The sequence below is a fragment of the Miniopterus natalensis genome, chromosome 17 (genome assembly GCF_054644295.1).
Source record: "Miniopterus natalensis isolate mMinNat1 chromosome 17, mMinNat1.hap1, whole genome shotgun sequence".
Taxonomy (NCBI): domain Eukaryota; kingdom Metazoa; phylum Chordata; class Mammalia; order Chiroptera; family Miniopteridae; genus Miniopterus; species Miniopterus natalensis.
Window position 1 is genome coordinate 17835376 of NC_142097.1, and position 22462 is coordinate 17857837.

The 22462-nt window shown below is 35.8% G+C and overlaps 1 protein-coding gene across 5 annotated transcripts in view; it reads left to right on the forward strand.

The window, feature by feature from the left end:
* The window catches only part of NF1 (neurofibromin 1), a 193387-nt gene that overhangs the window by 66594 nt on the left and 104331 nt on the right, over positions 1–22462 (forward strand). For 3 of the 5 annotated variants that reach the window (XM_087826026.1, XM_087826030.1, XM_087826028.1), the window contains exons 14-26: positions 1324–1437; positions 5975–6054; positions 7575–7698; positions 9212–9373; positions 10515–10764; positions 11445–11518; positions 11742–11825; positions 18944–19384; positions 19766–19905; positions 20167–20289; positions 20739–20822; positions 21538–21654; positions 22211–22392. In XM_087826026.1, the coding sequence (XP_087682152.1) occupies positions 1324–1437; positions 5975–6054; positions 7575–7698; positions 9212–9373; positions 10515–10764; positions 11445–11518; positions 11742–11825; positions 18944–19384; positions 19766–19905; positions 20167–20289; positions 20739–20822; positions 21538–21654; positions 22211–22392 (1975 nt within the window). The remainder of the gene's footprint in view (positions 1–1323; positions 1438–5974; positions 6055–7574; positions 7699–9211; positions 9374–10514; positions 10765–11444; positions 11519–11741; positions 11826–18943; positions 19385–19765; positions 19906–20166; positions 20290–20738; positions 20823–21537; positions 21655–22210; positions 22393–22462) is intronic. The other 2 variants (XM_087826027.1, XM_087826029.1) reach the window with 2 other exon arrangements.

Below are 22462 nucleotides of genomic sequence, written 5' to 3' on the forward strand. Positions count from 1 at the left end.
TTACCAGACTACATGTTCCAGGAGGGTAGGAAACACATCTTCTTTTTTACTTGTCATGTCTTTGGTATCAGGTTATTAATGAATGAATATACATGTTATTGGGTTATTAATGACTGAATATAATGTTAGAAAATAGGCTAACAGTTTTGAATTATAGATATACTAGGGTGAGGGCTCACCTTAATCATTATGATGGGAAAGAATCTGTAGTTAGCAAAATGCAAATATGGGCACAAGTTTCACTGGCCTCGCTTAAATGAATCATATGTTCTTTTTTTTTTTTTAAATGGTGGTTATTTGATTTTGTGTGTGTGTGTGTGTGTTTGTTGTGTGTTTTTTATTTCAGAAGGAGGGAGGAGAGAGAGATAGAAACATCAATGATGAGAGAGTCATTGATCAGCTGCCTCCTGCACGCCCCCTACTGGGGATGGATCCCACAACCCAGACATGTGCCTTGACCAGGGATCGAATCACGATCTCCTGGGTCATAGGTCAATGCTCAACCGCTGAGCCACACTGGCTGGGCAAACACATGTTCTTGAAGTGTAACTAGATGCTTCCAAGTTTCAGGAAACTTTTTAGTCTCTTTAGGTAGGCATTCACATTTATAAATGCCACCAGTTTGCTTTTTGTATTACACAGTGTTTTTCCACAATGAAAAAGACTGAGATATGGGTATCTGGAGGTGTGGAGTCTAGCCCTGCATGGATTTGGGTAGGTGCATTGTACTGGACAGGAGGGCTTCCCAGGATGATTGTGCAGCCCTCATCTAAGATGCATGTTCTTTGCCTTGGATCACAATCATTTATAAGATCAAAACCAGCAAGTTCCAAACCAGATGTATATTATTTAGTCATTGTAGTGTTGCTAAAAAAAATTATATTAGTGATATGATTTCTTATGAAAAGCTAATACCTCCTTTTTTTCTTTTAATTAGGATTTTTTGCTGGACATTATTTACATTAATGAATAAGTATAGATGTAGGTAGACTAAGAGGTTCCTAACAAAAGCAGTTTTGATTTATTTAAAACTCCACAATTACTATTTTTATAGAGATATAATTAATTCTTATATCACAAAATTTGCCATTTAAAAGTTTTTTAAACATTGTATACAGTCACTGTTTTTTAAACATTGTATACAGTCACTGTTTTTTAAACATTGTATACAAGGCTGTGTAGCTATCACCACTATGTAACTCTAAAACATTTTCATCACCCCCAGAGGAAGCCTGGTGCCCATTAGCAGTCACTTTATATTCCTTCCTCCCTTAAGCTCCTGTCAAATGATTTTTTTTTTTTAATCGAGGACTGTTTTTGCAGAATCCAAGGAAACAGGGGCCTGAAACCCAAGGCAGTACAGCGGAATTAATTACAGGACTTGTCCAACTGGTCCCTCAGTCACACATGCCAGAGATTGCTCAGGAAGCGATGGAGGTAAGGGAGAAATGATTTCTAGGCTCTTGATGGAAAGGCTGTAACTATGTACATTCCTGATGTTTCTTTGGTATATGGTTTCTGTGAGTGATAGATGTAATTTGGACATCTGCCAGAGATATGTCATTTCTGGAAATGATATGTTTTTGTCTATGCACCGTTTTATGAACTCCATGGAGAAAGAAGGGGTTTACTTACTTTGTATCACACACAGCAATACATGCATACTCTTATGCTTAATACAAAACTCAGAATTTTCTAATTGTAGTTGACTTTTTGAATTTTAAAATATGTATTGACTTTTAAATCCAGATACAATTCATGTACCATAAGGTTTACTATTTTAAAGTGTGCAATTCAGTGGGTTTTAGTATATTCACAATGTTGTGCAACCATCTCCACTATCTAATCTTTATTCCCCTGTCACTCTAGCCACTGGCAACCCCCAGTCTATATTCTGCCTTTTATAGATTTGCTCATTCTAGATATTTCACATAAGTAGGATCATACTGTACATGGCCTTTTGTGTCTGACTTTTCAAGGTTCATCCATATTTTAGCATGAATCACTGCTTCATTATTCTTTATTGCCAGAGATTTTATTGTATGAATATATCACATTTTTTTCCATCTATTCTTCAGTTGGTGGATATTTGGGATTGTTTCTACTTTTTGGCTATTATGAATAATGCTGCTATGAAAATAGGTGTAAAAGTTGTTGTGTGGATACATCTCTTAAATGTATAGCTAGGAGTGGAATTGCTGGGTCATATGGTAAGTGTTTAACTTTTTAGTAACTGCCAAAATATTTTTTAAAGTGACTGCATCCTTTTATATTCCCACCAGCAATGTAGGAGAGTTCCAGTATCTCCTTGCCAATACTTGTTACTGTCGTCTTTATTATAGCCATCCTAGTGGGTGTGAATACAACTGACTTTAAAAAAATTATTTTATATTGATTACTTGATAAATATGGTTTTATTTAATCAATTTTATTGATGTATGATTTACATAAAATAAAATCATAAGATTCAGAATATTTCACCCGAGAAAGTTCCCCTTGTCTTTTGTAGTCAGGGCCCCCACTCCCTGTCCCAGAGACCACTGGTCTGATTTCTATCACTATAGATTAGTTTTGTCAGCTCTAGAAGTTCATGTGAATGGAATCTTAGACTATACATTCCCTTTTGCATGGCTTCTTTCACTCAACAAGTTCTTGAGATTTATTCATTTTGTTGCATGTGTTCCTTTTTTTTAAATTATTGATAAGCATTCCACTGATGATTATACCAGTTTCCTCACTTGTTAATGGCCACTTAGGTGAATATATCCATCACTACTGAAAGTTATCTTGTGCTCCTTTTTGTTCCCTCAGGTGCCTCCTGCTTGCTCCCCCTGTAACCATTGATCTTTCTGTTACTATAGATTAGTTTGCATTTTATATATATGGAATTATAAAGAACACACTTTTTTCCCCTAGTCTTTTTTAACTCAGCAAGATTATCATGACATTCATCTATATGGCATGTATCACTAGTTCATTCCTTTTTTTAAAATGTCATTCCTTTTTATTGCTGTGTAGTGTTCCATCGTGTGATTGCACCACAGTTTGTTTATCCATGCTGATGGACATTTGTGTTGTTTCTAGTTTTTGGCTATTACAGATAAAGATTCTAGGACCATGTATGTACAAATCTATGTGTGTACATGTAATTTCATTTCTCTTGGGTAAATACCTAAGAGTGTGAAAATCTTACTGTGTGGTCTTTGTAAGAGACACAGCTTAAATATAAGGACACTGGAAGGCAGACAGTACAAGGATAGAAAAATATGCTATACACACTAATCCAAGAAAACTGGAGTAATATGTAGATACAGAGTTTAAAGCAAGAAGCATTACTGGAGATAAAGAGGGACATCTCATCATTACAGAGGGGTCTAATCCATCTCAAAGTAAAACTCTATATGAACCTGTTACCAAAGCTTCAAAATATATAGAGTAAATGGAGAGGGAGAGAAATCTAGTTATAGTGGGATACCTGAGAGTACTTTTCACAATATCTGATAGAATAAACAGGCAAAACAATGAGAAGGGATAGAAGATTTGAACAACACAATTATCATATATGACCTGCTCGACATGTATAGAGCAATACACTCAACAAATACACTTTCTTTTTAAGTACACATGGAACATTCAGTATATTCTGAGCATGAAGTCTCAGCAAATTCTAAAGGATTGAAATAATTCAGAATTATTTTTGTGACTACTATAAAATTAATCTAGAAATCAATAAAAAGTTTTACCTAATATCAAATGACTACTGTGTTTTCATTCATACTCTGTACTAATGTACTCTGCAAATTAGTACAACCATCATTAAAAATTGCTTTGCAATATCTACAAAAGCTAAACATAGGACCTAACAATTTCACTCAACAGGTATCCAACAGAAATGCATATATATGTTTACAAAAAGACACATACAAATGTATTACTTGCATAATTTGTAATAGCCAGAAAAATTGGAAACGACTTAAATGTATCAACAGTAGAATAGATTAATAATTTTGGTTATATTCATTCTATCAATAACAACAGTGAAGAAAGAATGAGCTACTGCTAAGTACAAAAAATGGATGAATCTCACAGACATAATGTTCAGAGAAAACAACCAAACACAAAAGAGATCATGCTGTACAATTCCCTTTAAATAAATAAGAAACAGGCAAAAGTAATCTATGGTGATAGAAGTAAGAAAGTAGCTACCTTTGTCAAGGGCTAATGACTGGAAGGGAATGTGAAAAAGGCTTCTGGGCATTGATAATGTTGATCTAGGTACTGGTTACATGAGTATATACATTTGTGAAAATTTATTGTACTGTATACTTAAGATTTGCTATTTTATTGTTCATACTGTACACTTCATTTTACCAAAAATGTTTCAGCACTCATTGCTTATATTTGTGTACATTACTATTGGTCCTATAAATTAGTATATTCCTTGCATTCTTTATTGAAGGTTATTTGACAGTATTTGGCAGGAGCTGTACAAATACCCTTTGTGTGTGTGTGTGTGTGTGTGTGTGTGTGTGTGCGCGCGCGCGCGCGCGCGCGCAAATAATTCCATTCCTGTATTTTTTAAATCCCATGAATACAATTCAGAATGAAAAAGCTATACACATATACTTACTACTCTTGTTTATAATAGGAGGCTATTAGGAGAATTTTAAATATTCACTGTGGAAAGAATGGGTTAATATTTAATGACAAGAGAATGAAATTTCAACTAAAATATATTGCAGATCACCCAGCAATATGGAAAAATAGTTATGAAATGTCAAATGAGTATACTGTGTTTACAGCTTTGTTAAAATATATGTAGGAAACTAAAAAATAGAAGGGAACATGAAAAGAAAACAATTATTAAGTCAGGGAAAAGGCTGACACATTCTCTTTCAATGTTAAAAAAATATTTTGTCAAACAATATAAGTAGAGAATTTGCCACTTAAATGTCAGTTAATTATAGTAAGTTTTTGCACAATAGTGACAGAATCAAATGTTAATTCGTGCTGCTTTTCCTTGATATGAGTTATGTCATTTTTGAAGTCTCACAATGAATAGCAGTTTTCAGTAAATATCTAAAAGTAATTATAATAAAAGTGTTTGAGATAATACTGGTCTGGTCTTTAATCATTTATAACTTTTGGAGTTATAAAGCCAAGGTTGGACATTTACATATCTTTTCCTAATTTGAGGCAGGTTTTCAGTGCAGCTATTTGTAGTTTATGTACTTGATCTGGTCTTAAGAGAAGAAATCAGTTTTTGTTATTTGTTCCAAAGTGTTTCATTGGAATTTTAATAAAAGGGTTTAGAGTGGAGTAAAGAATTGCCAAATATGCTGACTAAGGATTGAGAGGAATGTGCAGAGCTCAACAGTGGGTCTCTGGGGGAGGCGCTGTGGAATTGGAGTTAGGGTAGGGCCAGTCTGAAGGCAGAGTCTGGTTTTACTCTTTACACCTTTTTGATGGCTTTATTTCATAATAGTGTTTTTGTATGTTAGTTGTGTATTTAAAATTAATTATTTAATTCCTGTTAATGTTCCGTGAGCCAAATTCCAATTTCAATTTTGTCATTTGAAGTATTTTAGGATGAATAATCTGCTGTGAAATGCAAAGTCTATTTTGCTCTGTTCCAAAAGAATTCGTGGCAAGATAACTTTTACTTCATCCTTTGGCCTGGAAGTAAAATATTGCTGTGTGTATTAATCTTGGCAAGCTCTCCTTACTTGGGGATTAATTTTATGTTCCATAGAGTTCTTTGATACTTATTGAAATTGTTTGTACCTTAAAGCAATTTTTACATGTCTATATCGGTATTCTCATTTCAGAATGATATAAGTAAAGTGATTTATTTACATATATGTATTATTCCCTAGAGATCAGAGTTTTTCTCTTTTGCCTTATACTGTATGTTGAGGCTACAATTAAATAGTTCGATTTAGAGTAAGTCTTCTCTCTCTTTTTGAAAATGTAGGCTCTGCTGGTTCTTCATCAGTTAGATAGCATTGACCTGTGGAACCCTGATGCTCCTGTAGAAACATTTTGGGAAATTAGGTATATGGACTTTTATTTTTTAATTCAATTTAAAATTTTACTTTGTATTTATTTTTTGTCTTTAAATGTGAACTCTATAGTACTTGGTTTATTGTAAAACTTTATTCACTTATACCTTCAGAAGTTTTATGATTTTGTTTTTTATTTGACTTGAAATTATTAAGTTATTTCTTATTTTAACTGTGGGAACAATGTGACAGCAATGTAGAAAATACATTTTTAAAAATTGTGCTAAATTTTATTACCTTACTATAAGTACTGTCATTTGGTGTATTCTCTTTTATTTCAGATTTCTATGTAGTTACAACTGTGTTTTAAATTGACTTTGTGCAGTTACAAGCGTAGAGTTTTAAATTTTTGTAATGTTAATAGTTTCTTTTTATAACCTATGGTCTTTCATAAGTTTTTAATAATACCAGTGTTTTTGATGAATGAATTAATAATGAACATTTGCTTAGAAGGCAGTAACATACAGAATTTTATAATTTGTTTCATAGGTTATATAAATTATTACATTTTAATGAGCACAAAGGCAATACATTTAGGTAAATTTAGCCTAGGCTTTGTCATATCTGATTGTAGAATTGGGTGCACAAAGTCACTTGGCTGCTGACTTAACCCTCCACCTAGGGCAGTGCTCTTCCATACAGCGCAATGGGAGCCACACATGGGCTTTAAAATCTTCTAGTTGCCATATTAAAAAGTAAAAAGAAGAAGGTAAAATTAATTTTAATACATTTTTAACCTAGTATATAACTCTAGAATGTTATTTTAACACATAATCAATATAAAGGTTATTAATGAGATATTTCACATTCTTTTTTTTCATAAAGTCTTCAAAATCTAGGGTGTCTTTCACACTTATAGCACATCTCAGTTTGGACAAGCCACATTTCAAATGCTCCAGTAGCCACATGTGGTGGCTGGCTAGTGGCTGCCATGTTGAACAGTACAGCTTCAGACTAGGGATCAGCAAACTTTTTCTCTATAGGGCTAGGTAGTAAATATGTTGGGTTTTGTGGGCTAGATAGTCTCTGTCGTTACTATTTTTCCACTGTTGGAGAGCAGCCACAGATTGCATGTAAATGAATGGGTATAGCAATGTTCCTCTAAAATTTTATTTGCAAAAGCAATTGATGGGCCGGATTTGGCCTGTAGGCAGTTATTTGTAGTATACCCAGTGCTCTAGAACTAGTCTGTGCTGTGCACGTGGTCTGTCATTTCTTCTTGAGTCCTCCGCAGGGATTAGATGCATGGATGAAATAATTGGGAGTGTTGAGAACAGGAGGTTTAGAAGTACTTGATTTTTAAAAAACACACAATCTGTAGACTTATTCCCTTTGATTATCACACTATTAACATATTGATAACGATTTCTCTAAAACAAACCTTTGAAGGGAAAATAAGCTTCTCTAAACTTGTATCCATTATGAAAGAATGTCATTTTTTCTCTACTGATTATATATGTATTAGGTTACCTATTGACAATACTGGTAACAGTGAATTTTATGTTATTGCAGTTCACAAATGCTTTTTTACATCTGCAAGAAATTAACTAGCCATCAAATGCTTAGTAGCACAGAAATTCTCAAATGGTTGCGGGAAATTTTGATCTGCAGGAATAAATTTCTTCTTAAAAATAAGGTAAGCAAAACGGCATCTTTAAAAAAGGAAGACTATTTGGAATTGTAATGGGAAAAAATTAAGGAAGTGTTTGTTAGCTAGATTAGTTCTACTTCTCCCTCCTTCACAAAGTTTTCAAGGGAAGTAATGGCTAACAAATCAACATTTGAAAAATTATTCTGAGGCCCTGGCTGGTGTGGATCAGTTGTTTGGAGTGTTGGCCCGTGCACCAGCGGGTCTCGGGTTCTATTCCCTGTCAGGGCACATGGCTGGTGTGTGTGGGAGGCAATGGGCCAGTGTTTCTCTCACACATCGATGTTTCTCTCCTCTCTCTCTCTCTCTAAAATAAGAATTATTCGGAGGCTTTGGTCTTAGAGTTGCAATCCTGATGAATTGTATTTGAGTTAAGCAGGTCTCTATGGGGCAGGCCTAAGGGGGATGGGGGCTGGTATAACCAAAGTAGGTTGAGGAGCATATTCTATCTGAGCTCTCCAGTTTATACCTAAGATTTGGATCTATGGCTGTACTAGATCAGAGAATGTTACCTGTCAAGAAGCTGAAGGGAACAGGTTGAGGGTCCTCAATCTAGGTTTATTTATTTTCCTGCCATCAAGGTTTCACCTCTTGAAAATGTCCGGAGTCTTTCCACGAGGGTCGAGTGAAGTTTGATTCTGAACTTTTGAAGCATGGTGACAAGGTTTTGAGAAGAGCATTAACTTTCTTTTAATACAAAGTTTCTATAATTAGTTAAAAATTCTGTGATGCATAGTTTTAGGAGTACCTGATTCAGTGACTTCTTATCCTCCTCTAGAGCCACAGCTGTGAGAAATCCGAGACGTAACAGACTCACATGCTTTTCAGTTTACCCTGCAGCTTGTTAAATTTTCTTTGTTTAGAAATGGACTGATGGTGAATTGGGTTTATTCACGTCTGGCTTACCTTAGTGTGTTAATTCAGTAGAATCTGGCATTATTCCTAAGGTAAGGAAGAATGTTAGATTTCAGAGTTCACGCCCTTGCTTGTGGTAGAATTCTTCAGCGCGCAAGTGTTAGTAATCTAGAAATAAGTCTGTGCTACTCTGGTCAGTAAAGTCACTCTTGTGACATACTTGGCATATATACCAGTGTTGATTACTGGTCCGGGCGAACTTAGTCTCAAGAGTCAACTTCTAATTATCCTGCTGGGGCAGAGGGTAAAATGCTGTGGGAGAAAATCTTTATGTCATTTTTAGTTGACTGAGAAGTACATATTGCTGATGTTTTACTTGTGTCTGTGTTAGATCGAGAAATGCTAACTTACATTCTAGAATCTGCTGTTTCTGATGATTTGAAGGTTGTGGAAAACAGAGGCATTTCAGAGACATTGAGTGAACGTATTTGTACTACTGGGTTTCTAGTGAATGTTCCTCAAAGTGAGAGGTGTTGTGAGGAGAGGTTTTCCAGGTTAGTCTCAAACAGGAAGACAACTCATATTAAGTGTTTATTTCTTTTGGTTATCAGTGCTTCAGAAAGGCTTACTCATTTCTTCTTTCTAGCAGGCAGATAGAAGTTCCTGTCACTTTCTGTTCCTCTATGGGGTAGGATGTGATGTTCCTTCAAGTGGAAATACCAGTCAGATGTCCATGGATCATGAAGAGTTACTCCGTACCTGTACTCCTGGAGCCTCTCTCCGGAAGGGAAAGGGAAACTCATCCATGGTTAGCAGCAGCTTTTGTAGTTTTCCATATCACCATCTGTGCTCTGTTTTTTTTTTTTCTGAATGACCTTGGGTAAATTTCAGCTTGGTAATAGCATGGTAGAGAACTGCTTAGATTCTAGTTCCATCACAGCTGTTTGTGGAGGCAAGTTCCTAACCTCTGTGACTCAGTTCCTCGGTTTTAAAATAGGGATTTACAATTCCTGCCCTGGAATTGTAAGGATTAAATGGGATCATATGTGAAACTACTTGATCGAGTATTTGACGCTTAAAAGCGATAACTGACAGCTGTAATTAAAACACTCCACAAGAAAGACCATTTAAACCCTAGAAGTTTAAAAGTTGTACCAACCTTAAAAAGTACAAATTTACTGGGAGAAAAAGCATTTTGCTTCGTTATAGATAAATGTTTCTATGATTTTTGTTTGTGTGTGTGTGTGATTCCTTTTAAAAATAAATCATAGTATAAGCAAAAAATCAAATCATTACAGAAGAGTTTCTTTTTCAGACTAAAGCTTTTTTAATCCCTGATTTTTAGTATAACAATATAACAACTAAATGATGTGGTGTTTACAATTGTCTGCTTTACCTGCAGAATTTGCATTTGTTTTCTAAATGACAATATCTCTGTTTCATGCTTTGGGGACATGTAATCCAGAATCAAGCATGTCCTCCTACAGTGATATTTAGTTCTTGTTTGCACCCTCATTTCAGTCAGTACTGAATTTGCTTATTTTATGTCTTTCCTCTAGGAGGTAGGTAGAATTTCCTGTGACTTCCTCCTCCTTTGTCATTTATAATTGACTGGGAAGTGGCTTACATTTTTATGTAGGTTTATGTTGTGGGTGTTTTACTTGTGCCCATGTTAGACTTAATCTACATTTCTGGAATCTAGAATAGGATAATACTTAATTTGAAATTGGACAGATAGTAGTATTATGTTGGTCTAAGTTTCATTTCTCATGCACACAAGATATATGGGGCTTGAAAATTCCTATCATGATGAAAGGCAAAAGCTTTTGTGAGATGTTGTGTATATGTCTACATGTCTATATTTATGGTACATGGTTTGTTGCATTGTTGGGTTTTATAAATAAAATCACCTACATTGAAAATACATACCTTCCACCCCTGACTCCCAGGATAGTGCAGCAGGGTGCAGTGGAACCCCACCCATATGCCGGCAAGCCCAGACCAAACTGGAAGTGGCCCTTTACATGTTTCTGTGGAGCCCTGACACTGAAGCTGTTCTGGTTGCCATGTCCTGTTTCCGCCACCTCTGTGAGGAAGCGGATATCCGGTGTGGGGTGGATGAAGTATCGGTGCACAACTTCCTGCCCAACTATAACACATTCATGGAATTTGCCTCTGTCAGCAATATGATGTCAACAGGTAAGTATGGATAATGTTTTTTTCATTCAGTCTGCCTTGAATCACGTAATATCTGATTATGCTAGGAATTTAAGGATGTACTTACTGTATTTAAGATGACTCCTTTGCAAGTTTACAGGGCTAATTAAAAAAGCTTACCTGAAGTTCTTTTCTGTGCAGGTAAGGTAAAAATAAATATCATTTGAAATAAATTGTTAACGTCTCACTGAATTTTTAATGTGATCTACATTTGTTTAAAAACTGGCAGTATAAATTGCTGGCAGTTATAGATTATGTAATTTACTTGACCTGGATTATACACATGGTGGAGCAAAAGTAGGGTTACAGCTGTAAGTATGTGAAACACATTTTATTTTTGTATTATTATTTATTATTGTATTATTTTCCATACGGACCACCGTTAACCTATTTTTACCCCACCCTGTATAATGAACATTTAAACACATTGGCACATGCTTTGAGTAAATATAGGTGGGAATAGCTATTTTAGACTGTGGACATTTGTGGAGTCCAAGTGAAATACCTTTCCTGTGAGGGAGTTAAAGGAAGTGTTCAGCTTTATTGTTTGAAGCGTTCATTCTACTTCTCTTGCTCTGCCTTTTGGGTTGGACTTGCCAGGTTCTCCACTGGCAAGTGGGGCTCTGAGAGTGATAAGTTGATTTCCTATTGTCTTTGTTTAGGAAGAGCAGCACTTCAGAAAAGAGTGATGGCACTACTAAGGCGCATTGAGCATCCCACTGCAGGAAACACTGAGGTATGCCCTTAGCAACAGAAGCATCCCTCCCAGGGCCCCACCCTTAAAAGCCTAATGTTATGTGTATGTGACCAGGAATAGCTTTTGAAGCAAATCTAAGATATGTCCATATTACTAGTAGGATATTATATTTATGACATACACCAAATTTGAGACCTGTTACTGATTGATTTTTAGCTCTAGGTTTAAAGTTGCTTTCAAGTGGTAATTGCCTTCATTTTAGGCTTGGGAAGATACACATGCAAAATGGGAACAAGCTACAAAACTAATCCTCAACTATCCAAAGGCCAAAATGGAAGATGGCCAGGTGAGTTTGTAAAGTTGATTTTTGTCTATTAATCAATCTGCTAAACATATAAACTTTCCTTCAGTAATCTTTCATGGGTTACTCTTAGTATAATAAGTATATAGTTGTCTTAAGACTGCTACTTAGTTGTGGTTCATTAATTCTGCTCTGTCTAGTGTGGTAGCCACTAGCTACATGTGGCTATTTAAATTTAATTAATTAAAATTAAGTACAATTAAAATTCAGTTTCTCAGTCACACAGTAGCCACATTTCAAGGGCTCAATAGCCCAGATATAAAACGTTTCCATCATTGCAGAAATATTGGACAGCACTGAGCGAGAGATGATTTGTGGTAGAGATTATTTCTTTACCCTCTTTCTTCCTGTTTCTCCATTAAGGTATTTCACAGAATTTTCAGGAAAGAGGCAACAAAGGTAGATAAAAATAAATTAAAATTGAAGCAATACATTTTACTATTTTATTAAGTGTTCTAATTAAGAAATCTGGTGGGCAGATGACTTGAACCCATAGGTTAAGTGAAATTTTAAAACTTGGACATTTAATTCATCAGCTATTATCATCTGTTACCCTGGAAATTAACAGTTAACTGGTATTTGTACATATTTTGGTTATAATGGCCGTATTGCTCTCATTATTAGGTGTTTTAGAAAACCTGGTTAGTCTCCTATTGCTTTTTTCTTACCATGCTTAATTAGAACCAGAAAAAAAAGTTATGTTTTTGTGAAGCAAAATGTGTACCTAATATTATTTGGAGATGACACGTGGCTTCAGAATAAAAGCTTTTTTTCTCCCTTTGGTAACTTTTATTGAGATATAGGTCATATATTATATAATTCACCCATTTAAAATGTACAATTCAATAATTTTTAGTATAGTCACAGAGTTGTGTAACCATCACCATATTTTTCTTTTTTTAATAAACCTCAAAACCTTAGCTATTATTCCCTCATTTCCCTCTTTTCTCCTTTCCTCCATGCCCCCTTCGGTTTCCCCCCGCATCCCAACCAGGCAACCATTAATCTACTCTCTGTCTCTGTAGATTTGCCTGTTCTGGACATTTCACATAAATGGAATCATACAGTATCTTTTACTTGGCATAGTGTTTGCAAAGTACATTCATGTGAATCAAAGCTTTTAAAAATAAATTGGATATTCTGGGTTGATAATATTAGTTTCTGACAAAAATATATCAGTGGCTCTTTAAAAATGTATATGGTAATATTAAGTTTGGATTTTTTTTTAACTTTATTTTTTTCATCTTTTATATAGTTTTTTCCTTTTATTTAAGCATAACAAAAATCATCTATAAATCTTAAGTGACAATTCAAAATATCAGGTGGTGAACATACCTGTGCAACCAGCACCTGCATCAAGAAATAAATTATTGCCAGCATACCAAAGCCTTCATTGTGCCTCATTCTACGTATTAACAACCCAAAGTAACCATAATCCTGACTATTATTATTTGACTGCTTTAAACTTTATATAAATGGAGCAATAGAGGTATATTCTCTTATATCTGGCTTCTTTCACTCAACATTGTGTTTGTGAGATTCATCCGCACTATTCCTTGCAGTTGTAGTAAATTCACTGTTATTGCTATATATTATTTCATTCAACAAACACTCAAAAAAAAATTTTTTGACTCTTTTTTTGTCATTGGATAGCTATACAAAAAATATTTAGTTATTTTGAATAGTGCTGTTACGAACATTCTTGAATGTGTCTTTAGGTAACCATCTGGATGTATTTCTGTAAGGTACATAGCAGTGGAATTGCTGGGTCATGGAGTATGCAGATGAACATATGGGGAATATAAATTGTTATAGCCACTTAAAAAAACAACTGTTCGTTGGTTTCACAATTGACTTTTAAAAGACAATATTTTAAAATTAACTGTTATAATATCTATGTAAATAATGAAGTATCTAGCCATTAAAAGCTTTCTTTTTAAAGAATATGTGCCAGATGAGGCAGTTGATCCACTAACAGAGGTCTATTAGTGGTCTCCTCTACCTGCATGAACAAGCAATTTTTCTATTGTGATTGTTCAAATTATAGCCCTTTAAAGACCAAAAGTAGAAAATAAAATGTTGTGCATACTTTTTCTAATTCAATTAGGTAAAAAAATACATATTTTCAAGCACTTAAATATTCAACAAAATTAGATTGTATCAGGCCTGGGCAGAGGTAAGCTGAAAATATTAACATATAATATGATATGATATATAATACATAATATATAGTATATTCATTTAATAACTGAATTCGCTACATCAGAGAATGGAGCAACATTATCAAAACAGTATAAAACAAGGGAAACCTGAAATTGTACCAGTGGAGCAACTGAAAATCAAGAAACTTGTGGTAATCCCTTGAGCCCCAATAAGAAGTATATAAATATACTTAACAACCCAAAAGTAACCATAATCCTGACTGTTCACACTAAAGAAAAAACACAAACCTAATTCTTTATGCACCACAGAAGTCTTAGACATAAAAGATCCGCCCAGATTGAAGAACAATGGCATTATCAAAATTTTTATATTTTAGCTTAAGTTTAACTTCACTTAGCTTATTTAGCTTCCTTTATATATGTAATGACAGTTCAAGAATATTTAACTGTAATTTGAAAACAGCAATCACCACTATGTATCCCTCGTGCACTGTTGGTGGGAATGCAAATTGGTGCAGCCACTGTATAAAGCAGTATAGAGTTACCTTAAAAAATTAAAAATGGCACCTGGCTGGGCGTGGCTTAGCAGCTGAGCATCGAGCTAGGATCCAGGCGATCTGGGTTCAATTCCCGGTCAGGGCACATGCCCAGTTGCGGGCTTGATCAATGACTCTCTCATCATTGATGTTTCTCTCTCTCCCTCTCCTTTCCTCTCTCTGAAATCAATAAAGATATATTTTTTAAAAATAAATAAAAATGCCCATCAGTAGATGAGTGGATAAAAAAAGCTGTGGGACGTTTACACCGTGGAATACTACGCAGCTGTAAAGAAGAAGAATTTCATACCCTTTGGGACAGTATGGATGGACCTGGAGAATATTATGCTAAGTGAAATAAGCCAGGCAGTGAAAGACAAATATCACATGATCTCACTTATACGTGGAATCTGAAGAACTTAATAAACTGATGAACAGAATAGATTCAATGACATGGAAGCATAGATGAGACTGATGAATGTCAGAGGGATGGAGGAGGGCGGGTGGGTGGAGGGGGAGAGAGTAACCAAAGAATTTATGTGCATATATACACAACCCAAGGACATGGACAATGGTGGGGAGAGGGACTGGGGAGGGGGAAGGAACAGGGTGGAATAGGTCATTGGGGAGAAAAAGGGACATCTGTAATATTTTAAACAATAATAAAATTAAAAATAAATAAATAATTAAAATTGAAAAAAAAATTAGAAATGGAACTGCCTTATGACCCAGGGATTCCACTTTTGGGAATCTATCTGAAGAAACCTGAAACACTAATTCAAAAGAATATATGCATCCCTATGTTTATTGCGACATTATTTACAATAGCTAAGATCTGGAAGCAGTCCAAGTGACCATCAGTAGATGAGTGGATAAAAAAGCTGTGGTACATTTACACAATGGAATACTGTGTGGCTGTAAAAAAGAAAATCTTACCCTTTGCGACTGCATGGATGGACCTGGAGATCATGATAAGTGAAATAAACCAGTCAGAGAAAGACAAGTACCATATGATTTCACTCTTGTGGAATCTGATGAACAAAATGAACTAGCAAAATAGAGATAGACTCATAGAGAACAGGCTGACAGATTGGCTCTGGGTGAGGGAGTGGAGGGATTGAGAAAAAAAAAAAAAAACCTCATGGACATGGACAACAGTGTGGTGATTGCTGAGGGGAGCGGTGTAGGGGGGAGGTAGAGAAGGGTAAAGGGATATATGGTGATGAACGGAGACTTGACTTAGGGTGGTGAACACACAATAACAGTGTACAGATGATGTGTTGTAGAATCGTGCACCTGAAACCTGTATAATTTTGTTAACCAGTGTCACCCCAATAAATTCAATAAAAAGGAATAAGAATGATTATTCCTTTGGTTCTGTTGGAGGGGATCTAATCAAGAGTTCTAAAAAGTGCTGAAAAAAGCAAGACTGTGATAAAATATGAACCCTATGAGGGAAAAGGCTTTAAACCTAATGTGAAAACCACAATTACTAAAAAAATAGGTTGGTAATAGTATATTAAATGCTATGAATCTACCACACCTAGTCAATAGGAGTACACAAAATGAACTTTGACTAATGCATCAAAATTTTTAAAATTCCTATTGTTTCCTAAATTTTTAAAGGAACTCCCAATGAATCTCGTTCGAATCTGTCTATAAACCAACATACTAAGGAACAGAGAAGTTTCTCTGCTTCATTTATCAAGCTTTCAGAAAGATTAATTGTGTCATCATCTAGGACTATATCCCACAACAAAGAGTTTCCTTTCTTGCAAACATTATCCAGATTAATGTCTGTCACAAAGCATTACTGTTGAATTGATATTTATGAACTGTGAGCCCTTGACTAAGATGTTCATGGTAAATAGATACTAAATTGGGAAAATATTTTTGGAGATGAATTCATCTGAACCAGTTCCTTTTCCCACCCAGATTCTTCACCATCAAAGTCAGCCACATTCCCCCCCCCCCCCCAATTTTGCACTGACCTGGGAGCTGCTGCAACTGACATCATTATCACTTAGCATGTGATCATATTTGCCCACTGTGGTGGTGGAGGTAGTGATGCTATGGACCAATAAACTGCTGACAATTAAATCTATTCCCAATAGTCTCCCGAGAAATCCCCAGTGCAAGATTCCTGAGTTAATTGTGCTATATGAGCAGCAATCATTTCCCCTGAAATATGATGTTCTGGGTCTTCAGAGTGTGAACATTTGTATTCAATTATCTACCAATAGCATTGACTCAGTGTTAAAAACCAGGTCCTTTCCTGTTCTATTGCTTGTCCCATTTCTTTCTGATGGGCCATGGGAATTCCCTAAACAAATATTTGCTTGACTTTCTAACTTTCTGTTATGAATATCTGTATCACAACTACTTTTAGGAGGATTATGACCATGATCATCATCTGCAATTTCTTCTTTAAGGTCTCAGTGTCTTCAATGTCTTCTGACTGTACTTCACTGCCGGGGCTCCCTGCTGACTGGCTTGCATGGTTAGAATTCACCTCATTGCTAGATCCATCACTATGTCACAACCTACTGCTACCAGGACCACTGTTTCCATCTTCACACAGTTGTCAGTTTCTTCAGAACTTCCTTGCAATGGATTCCAGTGTCTGAGAGTTGCTGTTGTACATGTTTGGTTCTATTAATAAGTTGCTCATCCATTTTAGTGTCACTGCCTCCACTTCTATGGTTTTCACTAAAATATCACTGCTTTGAGGATGGCTACAGGTAACCAAGGCAATGGAACTGCTCTTCTGAGCTCTTCCTCTTTCTTATTTCCAATCAGAAGATTAGCATTTAATAAAGATACAAAAGAACTCTAGGTAGCTGAGCCCTAACTGCCAGTGCTGTATTCCATAATGCCTTAATTAATATCGATATCTGTTCAGTTTGAACACTTGGCTCAAGAGCTGAGACTGGATTAAGGAGGTGTCTAAATACTGGATTCAAATTCTTGATGAGTGAAGGAAATAAGTCTTGTGTGTACCAATGACAATGTTTCAACTGTGCTGCAGCCCAAATGCAGTCAGTATGCTGAGTACTCAGTTCCCTTCCACTGCCAAAAATGCAGAATCACTTGTCACTGTTTGATAATCTCAGTATGTAAATTTGGTCTAAATATGTGCATTGTTGCTGCTAAGCCAATCTGTAAGTTCTTTTGCAATGGACGTTTCTGTGTCTGATACCAGTGATTAATTATTACACACATCATTGAAAGTGTGAAGTTGATTTGTTACCTGATTTAGTCCAGCCAACCTCATAGTAAAAGTAGGTGACATAAAGTACTTAACTGCAAGATCTAGGCTTTCTTTATCAAAGCATAATGTTGTATCCAGTGGTTCTTTCACTGTGTTTCACCCTACGTCAGCCATGTTGCAAGCCACACTCTGTCTTAAGTCCTGATCAGAGAGCTTGCTGGAACACCTGATCACATAGGTCCTGAAAGGGATGGTGTGCTGCACCAAAGCAGGGATATATAGCCATATTCTAATAATAGATACAATTGTATTAAATGCATGTGCTATAAGAAATGGCAGAGTTTTTCAGGAGTTCCATATTTAAAGCAATTCTTCATAAGAGAAATGCCATTTTCCTCACAAAACAAACATGTAAGAAAACAATGTAATGGTCCTTCTCCATCATTTATATCACAGAATGCCTCAAATATATTGCTTTCTTGGGTTAATATATTCACCATAGTAGGATGAGTATTATGCTTATAAGCAACATATAAGGTAAATTGATTTGAAAAAATATTGCCATGCATAGTAAGAGTTTTTCCTTCTCATCTGTACTCCATAAATTAAAAGGATCAGAACTCTGGAGATTTCTCTTCGGTCAGATTTCGCCTCAGTGATTTTTTTCCTGTTGTTTTTTGTCTTTCTGTAAGTACAATGTCTTTCTGCATCCAGTGGTTCTTCTACTTGAACCACTTATCTTGATACTCTTATCTTGCCATGGGGAATTACAGTGTTTCAAAGCTGGCTACAGAGCACTTGAACTTGGGCATTCACTGTTAAGTGCTCACACTACTTGGTTAAAAATCTCCAAATGCTATATTCTTTGAAGCAGCATAGGCATTGCTTGTGTGTCCAGGAATTGATATAAGCAAATACTTTGAGAATATGTTCCTTTCTGAGCTGCAGTCCATCACATAGGCTTCTGTATCTGATACTGCATCTCTGTACCACTGCCCTCAATTCCATAAGGCTCATCTTCCCTCAAGAAGTAAGACATCTTGATGTGACTAGAAATGGTGGAGTAAAAAGTTGGATTTTTAAATATAAAAATGTTCTTTTGTCATGGAAGAATTGTTGGATAAATAGTAATTTGTCAAGTCTGTCAGTCAATTTAGGATGAATTTACGTTTCCCATAAAAATTTTGTGTTTAGGCTGCCGAAAGCCTTCACAAGACCATTGTTAAGAGGCGAATGTCTCATGTGAGTGGAGGAGGATCCATAGATTTGTCTGACACCGACTCCCTACAGGAATGGATCAACATGACTGGCTTTCTCTGTGCCCTTGGCGGAGTGTGCCTGCAGCAAAGAAGCAATTCTGGCCTGGCAACCTATAGCCCACCCATGGGCCCAGTCAGTGAACGTAAGGGTTCCATGATTTCAGTGATGTCCTCAGAAGGAAATGCAGATACACCTGTCAGCAAATTTATGGATCGACTGCTGTCCTTAATGGTGTGTAACCATGAGAAAGTGGGACTTCAGATTCGGACCAATGTGAAGGATCTGGTGGGTCTAGAATTGAGTCCTGCTCTTTATCCAATGCTATTTAACAAATTGAAGAACACCATCAGCAAATTCTTTGACTCACAAGGACAGGTAAAGTGTGCTCTGCTTCATTTTTTACCTTTCCCTATGAGTGCTTTGTTTGAAATAATGAAGCCTTTTTAGATTATTTAGTAAGATACTGGCATGAACATTCACTCACAGTTTTAAAAGAAATAGCCAAAAATTTCAGAAAAAGTTATCTAATGTGGACCAGTTTGCTTTTTAGGAACTCGCGTGTGTGGGGGGGTGTGTGCCTGGGGTTATGAACATCTTGGGTATGGGTATGAGTCGCTGCATGTATCTGTGTGCCTGTTTGGATATATGCCTGTGGGTGCATTTCTGCATTTATGTGGCATGTAGATCAGGCACCTTCATCTCTCTGTGGTCTGTCTACTGTGCATTGATTCCAGCTGTATTTTGTTCTTCCTATAGGTTTTATTGACTGACACCAATACTCAATTTGTAGAGCAAACCATAGCTATAATGAAGAACTTACTGGATAATCACACTGAAGGCAGCTCTGAACACTTGGGGCAAGCTAGCATTGAAACAATGATGTTAAATTTGGTCAGGTAAGCATTCTGCTGAAATGTAGCAGAAACACATTGGTATTAGTAGTTATTAGTGAAGTAATTTGCCAGCCTTTTCTTTATTGCTCCCAAATTAGGGTGTGACAATAAGGTAACCAGAAGTTATGTGTGTTCTTTTATAAATAAGATGAAAAACCTTGCAGCTTTTATAGGTTTAGTAATCTTACTTAGAGATTAAAGCATTTAGGAAATCTCTTTTGTTTGTATCTGATCATCTCTTTGAATGCTTTTATGTCTAAATAGATATGTTCGTGTGCTTGGGAATATGGTCCATGCGATTCAGATAAAAACGAAACTGTGTCAGTTAGTCGAGGTAATGATGGCAAGGAGGGATGACCTCTCATTTTGTCAGGAGATGAAATTTAGGTGAGTTCTTAAAACATCGAAGTAGGGTCTTCTGAATCTTACTATGTTAAATGAAGTACAGAAAAATAGTAGGTACCTGGTTATTATGGGAAGGGGGGTGGGTAGGAGTGGAAAAGAACCATTTTAAGTGTGTTTTTTCCTGCATGTCTTTTTAAATTTCCCAAAGCTTTGTGCCCATGGCAGCTCTCCCTTTTTCTAAAATTGTACTATCCTTGAGCTAAGAATTTGGTTCTCTTTCCAAACTGATACGTAGCTAAGGGCTAACATGGAGGATCAGTATCCAAGTTACCTGTGTTTGGTCCCTTCCGTTAGATTTGTGAGAGTAATATCTCTTAGAAATTTGTCATGTTGCCTGGGTGATTTGGTACATTGTGTGCACTACTAAAAAAGGTGTATGTGTGACTTTTAAAAAATTGTTTGCTATTTTCCTTTTCTCTACCATTCTGTAGGAATAAGATGGTAGAGTACTTGACAGACTGGGTTATGGGAACCTCAAACCAAGCGGCAGATGACGACGTAAAATGTCTCACAAGGTAAAAAAGAGATTGACCTCAAGTATCAGCAGGTTTACTCTAGGCATTAGTACTACTGCTTCGCTATAGCTATTAGACATATATTTTATGTGTATTGAAATTATTTTTCTGGATATCAAGTTTTTGCATTTGAATTGTATGTATATAGTTTTTAACTGAAAGACTAAAAAAAAATGTGAGAGTGTTATGTTTGGAAAGTTAGTGCTGTCTATTTAGGAAGGATAGTGTAACAGTTGTTGGAAAATAAAATATATAAAGCTTTATATTATATTTATTTTATGATTAGATACATAAGTGTATTATTTGAAGAACTTAATTGTTTTGAGTCCTTTTAAAAACTAATTGATTAAGTTTGCTCTAATGATAAATACTTATTGCCACATATCAGAAAATAATTAAGCACCCATGAACTGTATAATAATGATTTACATGTATTTCTTTGGCCAGGGTTGGTTTTGTAGTGCATTCTTTTGATTTAAGGTAGTCATTTTGCCAAGATTTCTTTGTAGAAAGTTATTATCACCCTCTCCTAAACTTGAAATGTTTTTGCATTCTGGGGTCTGCATATTAACTCAAATTATTTAGGTTATCCTAATAATTTGTTTAACGAAATAGGTAGTTCCTAAAGTTTGTACCTGTTAAGAAGTTTATTTGAGGGGACCGTGGAGTGGAGGAACCTGAAAGACTTACAGTCTTTAAATATCTTTTTCTGTAGAGATTTGGACCAGGCAAGCATGGAAGCAGTAGTTTCACTCCTGGCTGGTCTTCCGCTGCAGCCTGAGGAAGGAGATGGTGTGGAATTAATGGAAGCCAAATCACAGTTATTTCTTAAGTAAATTTCAGTTACCAAAAACACAAAGCCACAAAGTCCCACACAACCAAACAAAGAAAGTGTAATCAAAATGATAAATGATTATATTTAGAACATGGCCATCATTGCTTTGGTGTTATGGTCATGGACTGCTGTCTCATAAAATACAACACATGCATGAAGCAATATGCCCTGTGACAGGAGCGGGGTAGGAAAACAACTGTGTTTTGTGGTTTTTAAAGAAAATTATCTACTCAGTGAATTTTTTTGTTGGCAATGTAACTCAGATCTCCTGTTTGGACCACTAATTTTATATACTAAATATTAAAAGTGATACACTTACATTGCATATTTTTGGTGTTTGTGCTGTGAACTATGTACTGTGCTTTGTCAGGGTAAAATCATATTCAACAGAACACACTTCATAATGAGCCACACTGGCTGATTACCCTCAACACTGGAGAGACAGAGATACTCAAGACTCACTCATGCAATACTCATGTGGTGATTTCAGAATGCTTAGTTTTCTGGTTGATGTGGCTTTCTCTGTATAAGAGTCAGTCTTTTTATTTCTCAGGTATTTCACATTGTTTATGAACCTTTTGAATGACTGTAGTGAAGTTGAAGATGAAAATGCACAAACAGGTGGCAGGAAACGTGGCATGTCTCGGAGGCTGGCATCACTGAGGCATTGTACAGTCCTTGCAATGTCAAACTTACTCAATGCTAATGTGGACAGTGGCCTCATGCACTCCATAGGTGAGATAAATGAGAGCTTCATTTAGAAATTTAAAACTTAGAGAATTGGGATATAAGGCCAGTAAAATTA